This window comes from Gopherus evgoodei, chromosome 21 (assembly GCF_007399415.2).
Source record: "Gopherus evgoodei ecotype Sinaloan lineage chromosome 21, rGopEvg1_v1.p, whole genome shotgun sequence".
NCBI classification, from domain to species: domain Eukaryota; kingdom Metazoa; phylum Chordata; order Testudines; family Testudinidae; genus Gopherus; species Gopherus evgoodei.
In genome coordinates, this window is record NC_044342.1 from 7,020,491 (window position 1) to 7,038,038 (window position 17,548).

Here is a 17,548-nt window from a genome sequence, read left to right on the forward strand (position 1 = left end):
GTCTAATATAATTGATATAACATCCATTTAAGAACCTTGCACATAAAATGAGTAGCAATGGCAAAGTCGCTAGTGGAGTCTCGGGCTCTTCTTGTTTTACAGGATAAAAGCTCTGATGAAAGTATCAACACTTTTGTTCTTTGTGGATTTTTTTATTTCTTTGTTTCTCTTTTTTTTTAATTTATATTTTTGGAGTTCTTTGATGCTTTTATTTGTTTCTTTGTTCCAAGCGTGTTTGGAGGTGGGGAGGCCTGGAGAGATGGGGAGGGTTTGCTTAGTGTGACATTACTTAGGGCACTATCTGGACTGCTAAACACCTGTATCTCCTCTTTTTTCCAAGCTGGGGTGCCTCTTACACTGCTCTACTGTAAAAACAGCTACTCCTGGTCAGTAAATACACAGCCTCCAGCATGCCATTTGCACCCAGGTATATAGTATTGAGTGCTACTAGCTAACCACTCATGAATTACAATGCAGCAGAACTCCCCCAGACTCTCAGTCCCAGACCTTCCCCCAGAAATGGATGTCTTATACTTCCCAACACACTACTGGATGATGCAAGTTCATCTAAAGTTCGTCATTTCATCAAAGGGAAATTATAGGCATCACCCTTATTGTGCCAAATGGTTTTTCCCATACACTTTAACCCAAACATATCTGTTGGATAAAACCAGAGAATAAGTTTATTAACTACAGTAAGAAAGGAAAGGTTTTAAGTGGCTACATGCAATGAAACATAAAATTCAGAATTGGTTACAAAGGAAGGGAAAGACAAAATGTAAACTAATGGCTAACTTAACGACCTAGCAGAGTTCAAAGCAAAGGCATTTCTCCCACCATATGCTGCAGTAAATTTCACAGCCTGGGTCTCTTTTCAGTCCAGAACTTTTCCCCCTTATTTCTGTGTCCTTCAGATATTCATTGATGTCATGAGCAGAGAGATGGGAGGAGGAGTGGGGGTAAGTGTTTTGCTCCCCCTCTTTATAGTTCAAATTCTTGTACTAGAAACATCCTTGCTGAGTCATGGTGGACATGAGGCTTCAATGGTCCCCGTGATGAAATGTAAATTTCTTGTTCACATCTTCCCCCGCCAAAAAATGGATGTCTAAGCAGGTAATGATCCATTCACACCATCCTGGCTAGTCTTGCTGTCTTTCAAAAATTGGTATGTGGGTGCGCCCCCAAATTGTAATATATTTCCAGCAACATTATACAATGAAATGTTGTAACTTTATGTTGTGTAGCTACTCATATTTTAACAAGACAAAAATATTGAGCAGATCATGGTGGAAGGTCACAAAGAGTGAGGTCCTGCAGGGATCAGTTCTGGATCCAGTTCTTTCAGTATCTTCATCAACGATTTAGATTATTGCCTAGCGAGTACACTTATAAAGTTTGCGGATGATACCAAGCTGGGAGGAGTTGCAAGTGGTTTGGTATGGTATGGTATGTGTGCCTTTTGAGGGCCTGGAACACCAATTGTGCCTCCTCCTGTCTCCACTGTTGAAGAGCAGAGCTAATTTTGATTCCATTAGGAGTCCATCTAGAGGCTGCTGAGCTGAATTCACTTTGGGCCAATGGTGCACCAGCACTGGAGCTCCCCTACTACAAGCTGAAATCACTAAGAGCTGAAATCACTGAAAGAGCTAAACTTACTGAGTGCTGTGTTAACCAGTGGGGGAGCCTGAAGATCTATCACTAAGTGGCTGGCAGAGCGGAGCAGTTTGTAACATGGTTGGAGCAGCCCATGGAACAGTGAGCAGAGCTGAGCAGAGTGGTTTGCGGGGACGGCTGGAGTGGCTCACGGGTCGGCTGGAGGAGCGGCATAGCTGGTGAAGTGGAGCTGGTCCTGGTGAAAGCTGCAGCAGAACTCCACAGAGAGGCGGGGCAGTCGGCCTCAGACCACATAAGGTGCCTCTTAACACCCTGTGTGCCCTCCCCCATTTCCACCGAGGCTGAGGGTGTAAAACTCTGCAGATAAACTTTTGAACTCTGGGGCGGCACTGACCAGGGACAGAGACTTTTGGGTTGTTGGACTTTGGGGTGATTGAACTTAAGACCCTAAAAGGAAAAGGACACTGCCAAACTTACTTGGTGGTCTTTTGCTCATGCTTTATGTTATGAATCCTGTTTGTGATGTTTCCTCAACATAATGCCACATTGTTTCCCTCCTTTATTAAAAGCATTTTGCTACACCCAGACTCTGTGCTTGAGAGAGGGGAAGTATTGCCTCCTAGAGTGGTATGTAATTGTTCCAGGTCACTGGGTGGGGGCTCCAGCCGGTTTTGCATTGCGTTATTGAAACAGAACCTCTGGATACTGAACCTGGCCTTTGTTGCTGCCAACTCAGAGGGGTAGAAGGGTTACATTTGGTTAATTAATTAATTTTGTCCTTAGGTTTTTTGGAAGAAACCTCAAAATATTTCCCAAGAAAAATTTTGACAAACAAGCAAATAAACCAATCATTTCATGAACAGCTTTATTCAACACCCAGTGTATTGTGTGTATTTTTAGAAAATTTGGCCATTTAATTTGGTGCCTAACTGCCTATGGGCATAAGAAGAAAATTACATCCCATGTCCACCACTGGCAAAGTGATTTCTGGCCTTCCTGTGAAGCACCAAGTACTGGTTATTTCCCAAAGTCACTAAATATGTCAATGGAGAAACAAGGACCCGAGGCCCATAGGAGTTAGGCACCTAAATACCTATGACAGCCTGGGCCTGAATCAAGTTCTTATGAATTCTTATCTAGTGATTAAATTGCCTTAGATTCCTTTGAAATCCCTGTCTAAATATGTAGCTTTTGTGTTTAAATATGGAGTTCTTTCAGAATAATAAAAGCAACATTTGAAAATGTGTCACCAAATAATTATTGCAAATTCTTTTAAAAGTAACATGACAGCAAATACAGCCATTGAAGAATCCTCCATATGACAAGGCTTCGGGGGAGGGATGCTCAGTGGTTTGAGCATTGGCCTGCTAAACCCAGGTGTCATGGTATAATTCCTCACTCTGAACCTTAGCGTCCAAAAGATGAGGTACCAGCATAAATTCCTCTAAGCTCAATTAGCAGCTTAGTACTTGTAGCACTGCCACCAACCAGGAATTCCAATGCCTGGTACACTGTGGTTCCCCCAAAACCTTGCCTGGGGACCCCCAAGATCCAGTCCCTCTGGATCTTGACACAAGGAAAGTAAACCCTTTCTCTCACCATTGCCTCTCCCATGGCTTCCCCTCCCTTGGTTACCCTGGAAGATCACTGTGATTCAAATTCCTTGAATCTTAAAACAGAGAGGAAAATTCACCTTCTCCCCTTCTTCTCTCTCCTCCTCCCAGACTCTTCCTGAGAGAGAAAGTAATCCTAACACTGAGAGAAAATTAACCTTTCTCTCCCCCTTTCCGCCTTTCTCCCCACCAATTCCCTGGTGGATCCAGACCCAGTCCCCTGGGGTCTCACCACTATAAAAAAACAATCAGGTTCTTAAACAAGAAAAGCTTTTAATTAAAGAAAGAAAAAACAGTAAAAATTATCTTTGTAAATTTAGGATGAAATATGTTACAGGGTCTTTCAGCTATAGGCACTGGGAATACCCTCCCAGCCTAAGTATACAAGTACAAATTAAAATCCTTTCAGCAAAATACAAACTTGAACTCCTTCCAGCCAAATACACATTTGCAAATAAAGAAAACGAACATAAGCCTAACTCACCTTATCTACCTAGTACTTACTAGTCTGGACATATAAGAGACTGTATCAGAGAGATTAGAGAGAAACCTGGTTGCACGTCTGGTCCCTCTGAGCCCCCAGAGTGAACAACAACCAAAAACTAATAGCACACACAAAACCTTCCCTCCCTCAAGAATTGAAAGTATCCAGTCCCCTGATTGGTCCTCTGGTCAGGTGACAGCCAGGCTCACTGAACTTCTTAACCCTTTACAGGCAAAAGCGACATGAAGCATTTCTGTTTTATTAACCCTTAACTATCTGTTTATGACACCAGGTTTATGAGCTTAATCCTTGAGGGGGCCACTTAAGGATCTAGGGCAAAATCAGTTCTTGGTTCTGCTAGTGAAGACAGGGGCCTGGACTCAATGACCTTTCAGGGTCCCACTGAGATTTATGAGATAGATATATCTCTATATATTACTATATCATAAGAAAATGATGGATCATATGCATCAGCTTTGAACTCATCCCTACATAACCCACCAAGTGTTTGAGTGGCAACAATTGTCACATTTTATGGCTATCACAGTGTCCATGGAGAAACCATGAAGTGTCAGGAACTGAGAGACTGAACTACTCTCTTCCACTTTTGAGATGGTCTCTTCTGGTCGGAGTGCGTCCTTGGTTTCTGCTGAGGCTGCTAATGAGAGCCAGCTGGTTGCAGCTTGGATGGAGGAGCTATCTGGGGTGTGCTGTTATTAAGAGTCCAAGGAGTTGAGACACAAAGTCAATCTTTCTTCAGATGTCAGAGAGGGAGAACACTGGGCCAGTACTCACTGGGGTTGGGTTTGAACAGGTGAGTTAGAGGTGAAAACAGCTGCTTCATCTCTAATCTCCTGAGCCATCCAGGGCAATCCTGCTGTGAGATGTCTGTAGCATTCACATGGAAATGGGGTGTGAACTGAGACCTCATGTCCCTTCAAATGGGCATAGGGCACAATCTATCCCAGTCTCTTCCACAACATTAAGCTTATACATGGTGTTCAAAGGTGTACCAAGAGCCAAGGGATTCAGGTGTTGAAAGCAACCAAAGCAATTAAAAAAACAGACTGAATGGGGAACTCCATAGAAAATTCCCATGAGGGCCATCGAGCTGTGGTTATCCCCAGTGGTAATTAGCAGAGGAGTGAATAGAAAACAGCTCAACAGCATGGGCCCAATGTATCCTGGCTACAAATCCACTGAGTTCCACGAGGAGGACCTGGGATTGCGCTTGGCCCTGTGAAGGGACATGAAACTGACTCTGCAGTAAGTTGTGCAAGTGTTGCAGCATATGTGTGGGGCCCACTTCTTGTCCTGATCTCCAATTTTGCAGCCAAAATAAAGGTGATAGGCTTTCTTAACCATAGTGGTTATATTGCGCTTTTGTGATGCAAAAGTCACTTCACCACAAACATAGCAGAAGTTATCTGCACTCTTCACACAAGTACAAGGGATCTCTGCTCACTTTGGCTAAACAGAAATGTGTCCCTTTGCAAAATCAAACACTGACAAAGAAGAGAGCACGACACTGAGTGACATCTAGAGCTGATATAGGGCAATTTGTTCTGCGGAGTGATGTAAGCTTCGTTATGATTGCATCATCCATGACTTCTAGGAATAACATGATGCAATTCATATCATGTATGATGCAATACCAGCTTCAGATTGCATCATTCATTGTTTTGCCTCAAAAGCAAGTACTGTCCAAACCCAGTCATAGATTTATTCATAGATCCAGTCAAAGATGTATTTTAGTCATTTCTGGTTTAAATTGAGATCCCTTCCCTTTATAACTCACTTATCCTCCACCATTCCCAAGTCAAGGGTCGTATATACTGACCCAATAGCATATCTTGAAAACTAGAGCCAATCAATAATTTTAAGCATCATTTTCATTCTCAGTGACCCAGAATTAGTACAGCTGGACTACATTTATTTCAGAAGCATTTTGGCTGCAGAGCAGTGTATCCTGGGACTAACATGGCTTCAACAACACTTCTTAAATAATGGGTCGGCAAACTATGGCACGGGTGCCAAAGATGGCACACAAGCCAATTTTTAATGGCAAGCAGCCAGGGCCAGCAGGCCCCAGCGCGCCAAGTGCGTGCTTGGGGCGGCATACCACGGGGGGGCGCTCTGCTGGTTGCCAGGAGGGCGGCAAATGGCTCCTGTGGACCTCCTGCAGGCGTGCCTGAGTAGGGTCTGCTGGTCCCGCGGCTCTGAGGAGCTGCAGAGCGCCCCCCGCGGCTTGCCGCTGTGCTTGGGGTGGCGAAATGGCTAGAGCCGGCTCTGCATAAGGCTGCCTGCTGGGACCCCCGCGTGGTATTAAAAATGCTGCCGACGCGGCAATCCCCGGGGTCTGCGGTCCCGGGCCGGAGCGCCGGCCTAGCGCAGCAAGCCGCTGGCCCCTCCTCTGCCTTCCCCCAGAGCCCTGCCACCGCGTGTGCAGGGCTCTGGGGGCTGGGGCTGCGCGCTCCCGCGGGGCAGCATTTGGCTCCGTGGAGAGGTAAAGACGCTCCCCACTCATCCAGAGCCCTGCTGCCGCTCGCACAGCACTCTGAGAGGCGGGGCTGGGCTGCGCGAGGGGCGGCGGCAGGGCTCCAGATGAGCGGGGAGCCTCATGGTAAGGGGGCAGGGGGGCGGGGTGGGGTAAGGGATGGGGGAAGTCAAGGGACAGGGAGCAGGGTGGGTTGGATGGGGGGGTGAGATCCCGGGAGGGTGGTTAGGGGCAGGGGTCTCTGGAGGGGGCAGTCAGGGGGCGGGGGGGGTGTGGATGGGGCATGGGAGTCCCGGGGTCTGTTTGGGGGGTGGATAGAGGTCAGGGCAGTCAGGGGACAGGGATCAAGGAGGGTCCTGGGGGAGCAATTAGGGTGGGGGGGTCTCTGGAGGGGTTTGTCAGGGGACAAGGAGCTAGGGGAGTTGGATGAGTCAGGAGTTCTAGTGGGGCTGTCAGGAGGCAAGGGTGTGGAGAGGGGTTGGGGCAGGCAGGGAGCGGGGGGGGGGGTTGATGGGTCCAGAGTTCTGGGGGTCCTGTCAGGGGTAGGGAGCAGTTAGATAGGCATGGGAGTCCAGGGCGTCTGTCTTGGAGCGGGGATGTGGATTAGAGTTGGGGCAGTCAGGGGACAGGTAGAGGCTAGGGGGGCACTCAGGGGACAAGGGGCAGGGAGGCTTAGATAGGGGGTGGGGTCCCAGGAAGGTGTAGTGGGGACAAGAGTAGTTGGGAGTTTGGGGGAGGCAGTCATCCAGCCCTCTGCCCTAAGCCCAGACCCCCCCCCCACACCCAGTCCTCTGCCCTGAGCCCTGCACCCCCATGCTCCCCCCAGGCCCTTGCCCTGACCCCTGTACCACCTGGCCCTCTGTTGATTCCTTCACCACCACCCCATGACCCCAGCACTGACTCTGGTGCCCCCACACATACCCAGCCCCCCTATCCTGACACCTGTACCCCCTCACATGCCCCTAGCCCTCTGCCCTGACTCTTGCACCCTCCATATCCCCAGCCCCCCAACATCCCATGCACCCCACACATCCCCACCCCCACCCTGAGCACCAAACAGGAGTCACGTTCCCACCTGCATCCCTCACATCAAATGGGAGCTGCCCAGGTAGTGCCCCCACATCCAAACCTCCTGCCCCAACCCTGAGCCCCTCCTTTGTTCTAGTTCTTGGCAAGACCCTTCACCCCCAGCCCTGTGCTCAGTGCACTCCCATCCTCAGCTTAGAGCAGAGAGAGGAAGAGAATGGGCCAGAACCAGGGAGAAGTTAGGTACCCACTGTATGTGGGCAGGGCCGGGACCTCAGACCGGCAGTGGGCTGAGCAGATGCAGCAGCCGGGATCCCGGCTGGCAGGAGCCGGAGGATTGACCCCCTGAGCGGCTGTGGGCTGAGCCACTCAGCCCACAGGCAGTGTGGGGTGCCTGCTGCTGGCCCCGCACAGCCCACTGCCGGTCCGGGGTTCTGGCTGCCAGACCCTTCCCAGCTGGAATCCCAGCCGCAGGCCCCACTCAGCCCACTGCCGGCCTACGTGAACAGAACCCCAGACCAGCAGTAGGCTGAGTGGGCCGATGGCTTAAGATCAACATTTTAATTTAATTTTAAATGAAGCTTCTTAAACATTTTGAAAACCTTGTTTATTTTACAATACAACACTAGTTTGTTATATTATATATAGACTTGTAGAGAGAGACCTAAAAAACATTAAAATGTATTACTGGCATGCGAAATCTTAAATTAGAGTGAATAAATGAAGACTTGGCACACCACTTCTGAAAGGTTGCCGACCCCTGACTTAAACCAATGTTTATGTCACTACTGAACTTAGCCTAGTGTCTTTGGGCCAGAGCCTGATCAGTATTAAACCAGTGATGTTAATATCCCATATGTATTTGTAAAATTATTTCAGCAGGACATCAACCATGCAGATATCTCATCTGCACCCCTTTATCACTGTGGAAAGAAAATGTTCAGCTTGTTCACAAAACCTCATCAAAGAGATGAAAAATGGACACCCTCAGTAGATGACATGTATTTATTTATTTTAACAGTTTATTTCTAAGGAAACAGAGAAGGAACTTAAAGAACAAAAGGGAAAAATTGGCATTTTATTTATTATGAATCACCTCTATCCAATCAATTTCCTCAGGGCAACTTTGATCTCCTTGTTCCTCATGCTGTAGATGATTGGATTCAGCACTGGAGGTACCATGGAATAGAAAACACCCACCATGAGATCCAGATGTGATGTGGACCTGGAGTTGGGTTTCAGATAGGCAATGATGCCAGTGGAAACATACTAACAGACAAGGATGTGAGGCAAGCAGGTGGAGAAGACTTTTTGCTGGCCCTGCTCAGTGGGGATTCTTAGCACTGATCTGAAGATCTGAACATATGACACAATTATTAAAACAAAACAGCTTAAAGCTAAGCATGCACTAAAGACAATAACCCCAGTTTCACTGAGGTCTGAGTCAGAGCAAGCAAGCTTGAGTAGCTGGGGTATGTCGCAGAAGAACTGATCCACCCTGTTTCCTCCACATAAGGATAATGCAAATGTGTTTCCAGTGTGCAGGGCAGAGTAAAGAATACCACTGATCCAGACACTGGCTGCCATTTGGACACAAGCTCTCCTGTTCATCACTCTCTCATAGTGCAGTGGTTGACAGATGGCGACATATCAGTCGTACGCCATGGCAGTCAGGATGCCGAGATCAGCTGAACCAAGGAACATGAAGAGAATGACTTGAGTGACACATCCAGAATAAGCAATCACCCTGGTGTTCATGAGGGAATTGGCCATGGATTTGGAGATGGTGATGGAGATGAATCCAAGGTCAAGGATGGACAGATTGACCAGGAAGAAGTACATGGACGTGTGAAGATGGCAGTTGAGGGCTATGGCTGTCATGATGAGAAGATTCCCCATCAGGCGTGACAGATAAATCATTAGAAACACCACAAAGTGCAAATTCTGCAGCTTCCAAATGTCAGAGAATCCCAGGAGAAGGAACTCTGTCACAGTAGTTCGGCTGAACATTTTCTTCCTCAATACGTTGTCTGATAGCTGTGGAGGGAAGGAGAAGGGCCATGGTCAGGATAAGAGAGTCAGAGGGAATTACCATTATTGCCTTCTGAATAATACCTCATCATCTACTGTGAAATGTGCACAGCACTCCTCCCATCCTTCCATTGACTAGGAGCAATGAGTGCTCCTCACCTCTGACAATGAGATGGCTAGAGAGACAAGTTAAGTGAAGCAACATCAGTTATTGGACCAACTTCTCTTTATGAGAGAGACAAACCTTCAAACCACACAGACTACCTCACCCACCTTGGCTCTCTAATAAGCAACCAATACTGGAATAAATTGCCTAGGGAGGTTGTGTTCTTATCTCTGCCAGTGGCTTGCTGTGTGATCTTGGGCTGGTCACTTCTCCTCCCCGAGCCTCTGTTTCCCCTTCCTCCCTCCCTCCCTCCTTCCCTTTGTCTGCCTGGTCTTTTATGAACTCTGTGGAAGATGGGTTGTGTCTTCTCATATGCATGCTCAGTGCACTCATTTACAGCCTTCGTGCTCAGCTGGCAGCAGTGTTGCACACAGGATGTGGTGGTAGACCAGGAGGTCTGGATTCCTGTCCCATTGACCTCCTGGGGTCTGTCAATGCTGCAGCGGGGAGCATCTTCCCAGCTCCAGTAAACAGACATGGGGTAGCTCTGCTGAAGTTACTGTAGAAAACTTACCCATGTAGCCCTGAGGTAACCTAGTCAGCTGCTCAGGCTCCATCTGTCTATGTAACCATGGAGTTCAGTCGGGTTTGTACTGAGGTTCAAAAAGAATTAGATAAATTCATGGAGGATAGGTCCATCAATGGCTATTAGCCAAGATGGACAGGGATGATGTCCTTAGCCTTTGTTTGCCAGAAGTGGGAATGGGTGACAGGGCATGGATCACTTGATAGTAACCTGTTCTGTTCATTCCCTCTGGGGCACCTGGCACTGGCCACTGTTGGAAGACAGGATACTGGGCTAAATGGACCTTTGGTCTGACCCAGTATGACCGTTCTTATGAGGTGGCTAGACTAAGCCATTCCCTGTGCTGCCGGCATTTACTCTGTTATTTTTACAGCATAGCTAGTGAAATCTGCCTACCTGAGTTGGGAAGCACATTCCTAGCTGCAGTGTAGATGTGCCCTTAATGTCCTTGGGCAGGGTCCAGACAGATAGGCTGCAACCTCTTGACTGAATCTCCACTCTGAGTTTCAAAGTAGTGAGGGAGGGATAGCTCAGTCGTTTGAGCATTAGCCTGCTAAACTCAGGGATGTGAATTCAATCCTTAAGGGGTCCACTTAGGGATCTGGGGCAAAAATTGGTCCTGCTAGTAAAGGCAAGGGGGCTGGACTCAGTGACCTTTCAAGGTCTCTTCCAGTTCTAGGAGATTGGTATATCTCCTATTATTATTAAAGTGCTAGTATGCCTGTTAGGTACAGCCCATATTTCCTGGGCTGTCAATTCTGCTGTTTACTAAGTTCTGCCATCCTGCTGCTATGTCATTGACACAGAAATAAAAATGGATAGGACAGGATGATGGTATTTGAAATTATGGTATCATTGGACAATATTACTGCTTCCTATCCTGCCTGAAAAATAATTTCCAAATACAGCTGGTGAAAAATGTACTTGTTAAACTGTTTTAAAAGAAGAAATTGGTTTTCAGTTAAATCTATCTATCTATCTATCTAATCTAGCCAAAGGCCATTATTTTCCTTTTGTGAAGGGTGGGGGGGGAGTTGCTTAGACTTTTCCAGTTTTCGGCTGTTTTCAGCAGAAAATGTTTGGTTCTCTGTTGCCAAATCCAATTTGAGGATTTGAGGGACTTGTATGAAAAGCCAATATTTACTAACAAAAAGGAAATAAAAAAAATCTGACTGTCCCTACTTATTTGATTAAATAGATAGTAAAAGTCATAAAGAGTTAAAATTGGAAGTCAGATTTAGGTTCTTAAATTTGCCCTGTACATTAATACTCTAATATATTTAATTGAAATAGCAAACTTAATGCGTTGGTCTTTCAATAATTTTTCCCAATTTGGGATGCATTTGATCCTCCAGTAGTAGAAAAAGTGGCCACTATTTATCTATCTATCTATACATGTCCATGCAAAACAGTCTATCACCTTCTCTCTCTCATGTAAACATCACTGCATTACCCAGCAGCGGTTTCCATGTCCAAAGATGGATTTCCTGAGTCGCTGGTCTCTTAGCAGTTCCTAGCAGACAGGGAACCACTCCACAGATGGGTGCTCCCTGCTCCCCTCCTCAGGCAGGCTTGACCAAGAGGTGATGGACTAAGTGCGATGAGGGACTGAAAACCCCTGAAGATCTAGAACTGCTCCTGGATTGTACAGGCATCAAACACCATCACAGCTCAGTATGTCCCTGCTCTGGGGCTAAATAGCTGCATCCAGTCTCCAGAGTTGTGAGCCCAGCTCAGATGTGACCTCAGGAAAAAACCACCTGGACAACCTGTCCAAGCCAACCTTAACCCCACAGAGCGGGAACAGCACCTGCCCTGGATCTCACACAACAGCAACATCCCTGAAAGGACCCTTGGCTAAAAAAACAAGGCAGATTTGGCTAAAGTATCTGACAAGTGAAATGTATATTTATAGCACAGGCATGTGACATACAATAGCTAAGAGGCTAGCAGCACCAGAAGCTTAGCTGGCCTGGAATAATCTGTTCCTTCATTATTTCCACATGATTACCATTGGGGCAGCAGATATTTTTTTCCCCTGCATTGCATCAGCAGCTCTTGGGAGGCAGCCACCAGAAGAACCCACAACTCAGATTGCCCAGGGTGTTCAAAGTTGGACACTAAGAGGTACCCTGAGACAAGCATGAAAAATGAAAGGTCATGTCCTGAGCTGGTTAGAATTGATGCAGTTTCATTGATTTCAAAGTAGCTAGGGCTATTTACACCAACAGATGACCTGGCCCTTTGATTTCAATCAAGCTATGGCCAATTTACACCAACTGAGGGCCTAGCCTGTCAGAGTTCACTTTGTTTATTTGGGATTGAGGGTATCTCTTGAAAGCCCATTATGTACGTGGATGGGGATAGGGTATAGTCATAGACTGAGGCTCCAATAGTTTCCCCTGTATACCACAGCCCTCTCCTCTGAGGTCTGTCTAGGGCTCATCACCCTGTCTTCCAAGGTGTCCTGTTGGAGAATCCAACTCAAACATTTGGGAAGCAGCTTCTCCAGAATGGCTTCTCCACTAAGGACGGGGGGAGAGGGTTGCTCAGCAAATCACCCTCCAGTGACTCGGGGGAATATGATAGAAGTTTAAAAAATAAGGACTGGTGTGGGGAAAGTAAATAAGGAAGTGTTATTTACTCCTTCTCATAAAACAAGAACTAGGGGTCACAAAATGAAATTAATAGGCTGCAGATTTAAAACAAACAAAAAGAAATATTTTTTCACACAATGCACAGTGAACCTGTGGAACTCCTTGCCAGAGGATGTTGTGAAGGCCAGGATTATAACAGGGTTCAAAAAAGGGCTAAATAAGTTTAAGAAGGATTGGCCCATCAATGGCTGTTATCCAGAATGGGCAGGGATAGTGTGCCTAGCCTCTGTTTGCCAGAAGCTGGGAATGGGCAACGGGATGGCTCACTTGATGATTACCTGTTCTGTTCATTCCCTCTTGGGTACCAGTTATTGGCCACTGTTGGAACACGGGACACTGGACTAGATGGACCTTTGGTCTGACAAAATATGGCCATTCTTACGTTCCTATGTTCTTATGTTCAGTGCACAGAGCTCTGCCTAACGAGGCTTTTGTTCCATCTGCTGACAGACCATGTGATCTGGGACACACTGTCCTGCACTGAGGAACCAGAGCGCTTTCTCTGCAGACTTCAGGGATCTGGAAGCATTTTTCAGCCCCTGCTGTTGCTCTACATTGAAGCTTTTTGGGGACTGAATTTGGGATGCCAGGGTCAGGTCCTTCAGCCCTTACTAAGCATTCTGGCAGCAGTCAGTGGCAGTGCAGTCTGAGCAATGGCTCCAGGAATGGGTTCCATCCAACTGGATAATCTCTTACATAGATATAGCCTTGTGGTGTGAGCCATAGGATCAAGTCACCACAATATTTGCATTTCTTATCTATCTTGACTGATAAGAGAGCCCAAACTGTTAGTCTGTGCCCAGTATGATAAGAACACATGAAAATACATTGACTTGGTCCACCAAAGACTAAGCAATTTGTCCAGCATAACATTCTCCTTCCGTCAGCAAACAATTTTCCCATTAACTAACTGTAATTTTCCCCCATTAAGCAAATGGCAAATTTTTCTCCACCAATGAGGTAGCACATTCTTCTTCTTCAACCAGCCACAGTTTTCTCTGCCCTTCACTACCCCTACACTTCTCCACCTTCCAAAAATCACAGACATTCCCTTCTCCACCTATCTTCCCCCTCACCATTTACAATCTACACAATTCCCCCAATCGACACTAGCCTTCTTCCCTTTTCAATGATAATGAAAACATGCCTCATTCACCAACCATAATATTCTCCCTCCATATAATTTTTCCCAGGTGCATCATGTCCTGTGTTCATGGCTTCAAGGAAAGATTTGGAGAATGAGTAGGCCATAGGCCACATCCTGAAGTTTCACAGACTTGTGCTGTGGGTTCAGAAGGCATTCCACTGTCAATGAACCAGCATTGGTTTGCTCAGTTGTCTCAGCAGATTATGGTTCTCCTTGTGTCTAAATGAAGAGAGGAGAGGAGAGGAGAGGAGAGATGCTGCACTTTCATGTTTCTAACAATCGCAACTTCTGGAAATGTCTTGAGCCAGGGTTCTTGGGGCTTCCAGGATGAAGAGCTGAGAGTCGAGTTCCCATTCTAGCCAGGGACTCTGAGCTGTGATATCTGTTCCAGGCATAAGGAGTAGAAGAAAGTCAGGGAGTAGGGAGCCTCCTGCAGGGGGTGCAGAGAGGAGACCCAGGGCCAGAGAGAACTTTTGAAGAAACTCACCAGAGCAGCCAGTGGGGAGGCCTGGCTTGAGTGACCTGCACTGCAGAGCAGGAACAGAATCCATCAGAGGGAGTTAGGAGCCCAGAAGGGGCATAAAGGCTTTTGGTAAATAATGTTTAATATTGAATATTTATAGACAGACACGAAGAGGAAATGAGTCACAATAATTGGTGTTATCTATTGATCTATCGATCTATCTCTTGAATCACATACTATGCTTTTGTCCCTCATATATGAATTGTATATATCCATGCAGAGAGATGGTATTCTAATACAATTAATAGGCTGGCTTTGTGAGATCCTTTCTTAGCTTTAATGTGACTAGTTTTACAATGGATGATGCATGAAATGCCAGATCAGTGCATATGACACCAGACAAATTACTCATACCAGTATTTATTAGAGAGAGAAGATGGCCCTTATGCAGAGCTCATCTCCAGACCTGAAGAAGAGCTCTGTATACTTTTTAGAGCTTGTCTCTCTCCCCTGCAGAACTTGGTCAAATATTAACCTCACCCACTGTGTCTCTCAAATATTTGGTGACCAACATGGCTGCAACAAGACTGCATACACCAGTGTTTATGTCACTATTGAATTTAGCCTTGTGTCTTTGAGCCAGTATCAAACCACCAATGTTGATGGAGCTACTCTGCATTAGCAAAGGATTAGCTGACATGTGGAAAACACAAAGGAGTCCTTGTGGCATGTTTGAGACTAACACATTTATTTGGATATTAGCTTTTGTGGGCTATAACCCACCTCATCAGATGCATGGAGTGAAAAATACAGTAGGCTGTATATTTATACCTGCCTACTGTATTTTTCATTCCATGCATCTGATGAAGTGTGTTTTAGCCCACGAAAGCTAATGCCCAAATAAATATGTTTGTCTCTAAGGTGCCACAAGAACTCCTCATCGGTTTTGATGATACAGACTAACACAGATTCTCCTCTGCAATCTGAGATGGGGAATTCATCCATGCATCTCTGTTGCACTCACATTCTCTCGGCCACCATTACCCATTCTTGGATCATTGTGTGTATTGGCCTTTGGCCAAATCCTGATCCATTTGAAGTGAGTGGCTAAATCCCAGCGATTTAAAAAGGATCAAAATTGGCCTCATTATCATGTCTGATTGTCTTTAAGAAATATTCCACGGTTTCCTCTTAAACAAACAAACAACCTTTTTCCACCATGGCACAAATGACACAGCATTGATTTATTTAGGGTTACAATAATGAAAAGATGTTTACCTAAGGTTCTTGGTTCTCTAACACATCATTAAAAGTAAGATGACATCCCAGCCCTATTCATATAATTATTTCAGCAGAAACTCAATCATGCAGACACTTCTTGTACACATCTTTATCATTGTGGAAAGAAAACTTTCAGCTCGCTCAGAAAACCCCATCAAACAGATGACATTTGGGCACTCCTGATAGGTAACAGAACATCAACAATGTTGTCTAAGTGAACACTTACCATCTGTGTAGTCATTCCCACCTTAAAAATACTTTGAACAAAGAAAGAAATCAACCCACCAAAAACTAAAAAAATAGAGATAAAGACAAAAAACAAACAGGTATTGAACTGATACTGCAATCCAATTTTTACTCCAAAAAAGAAAAGCCAGACACTCCCTGAGGTCCACTAAGGACTTTGATATGGCTAATGATTTTATGAAGAAGGTGCTAACATAGCATGGTGATGGGTGGCAGTACACAGTACTGTGATAGATAGATACACAGGCAAACAGATAGATAGATGATATTATTTACATTGGTATGCATTTACATTAAATCCATTGACTTGAGTCGTGTTTTCATTTTTGCCACTCCAAATTCCCCTTTTCGCACAAAGAGATGACAAACCATGATCTCACGGAGTCAATTATATCATCATTTGATTATATTTATAAGGAAACACAGAAGGAAGTTAAAATCAAAACAGAAAGATGGACTTTTTATTTGTTTTAAATGACCTCCATCCAATCAGTTTCCTCAGGGCAACTTTGATCTCCTTGTTTCTCATGCTGTAGATGATTGGATTCAGCACTGGAGGTACCATGGAATAGGAAACATCCACCACGAGATTCAGATGTGATATGGGCCTGGAGTGGGGTTTCAGGTAGGCAATGATGCCAGTGGAAACATACAAAGAGACAACAGTGATGTGAGGCAGGCAGGTGGAGAAGGCTTTTTGCCGGCCCTGCTCAGTGGGGATTCTTAGCACTGATCTGAAGATCTGAACATATGACACAATTATTAAAACAAAACAGCTTAAAGCTAAGCATGCACTAAAGACAATAACCTCAGTTTCACTGAGGTCTGAGTCAGAGCAGGCAAGCTTGAGTAGCTGGGGAATGGCGCAGAAAAACTGATCCACCACATTTCCTCCACATAAGGATAATGCAAATGTGTTTCCAGTGTGCAGGGCAGAGTAAAGAATACCACTGATCCAGACACTGGCTGCCATTTGGACACAAGCTCTCCTGTTCATCACTCTCTCGTAGAGCAGTGGTTGGCAGATGGCGACATATCGATCATATGCCATGGCAGTCAGGATGCCGAGATCAGCTGAACCAAGGAACATGAAGAGAAAGATTTGGGCAACACATCCAGAATAAGAAATCACCTTGATGTTCATAAGGGAATTAACCATGGATTTGGGGATGGTGACAGAGATGGAGCCAAGGTCTAGGATGGCCAGATTCACCAGGAAGAAGTACAAGGGAGTGTGAAGATAGTGGTTGAGGGCTATGGCTGTGATGATAAGAAGATTCCCCATCAGGCCTGCCAGATAAATCATTAGAAACACCACAAAGTGCAAAATCTGCAGCTCCCGAATGTCAGAGAATCCCAGGAGAAAGAACTCGGTCATGGTGGTTCGGTTGGACATTCCTCAGCAAGTTGTGTGATGGCTGTGGAGGGAAGAAGAAGGTCCACACTCAGGATTCGATTGTCAGAGAGAATGGCCTTGATTCCCTTCTTAGTAATGTCCGTTACAGCTATTCCCCTATTCCATTTTGTTTCCCCAGACTCCATTTTGTTTTCTGTTCTCCTGTGGCCGCCCTTCCCTGGCTGTTAAGTTGTTTACCAGGGCCACTGCCCTTCTCAAAGGGAGGGCCCCTTAAGTTGTTTAACAAGAGCCATTGCCCTTCTCAAAGGGATGGCCACTTGTGCTAAGTGGGACCACTGCCCTTTTCAAAGGGTTAGTCCTGTTATCACCTCGTTGAACCTGGGCTTGGTGTAGGGTAGGCAATGTCCAGAGCTGCAAGGCCTATTGTGGTTTTAAGATCC

General features: G+C 45.8%; 1 protein-coding gene and 1 pseudogene across 1 annotated transcript; both read right to left on the minus strand.

Annotated features, from left to right (window-relative positions):
* Positions 1–8,332: 8,332 nt before the first annotated feature.
* LOC115637840 lies at positions 8,333–9,244 on the minus strand (annotated as a pseudogene).
* Positions 9,245–16,190: 6,946 nt separating this feature from the next.
* On the minus strand, positions 16,191–17,036 carry LOC115637842 (olfactory receptor 14A16-like). The gene has a single exon (XM_030539453.1). It carries the CDS (start codon positions 17,034–17,036, stop codon positions 16,191–16,193), a length of 846 nt encoding a protein of 281 aa, XP_030395313.1.
* Between the last annotated feature and the right edge of the window lie 512 nt (positions 17,037–17,548).

Excerpts from the sequence above, each read along its gene's own strand:
- LOC115637842 (XM_030539453.1), bottom strand. The coding sequence starts at position 17,036 with ATGGGGAATCTTCTTATCATCACAGCCATAGCCCTCAACCACTATCTT.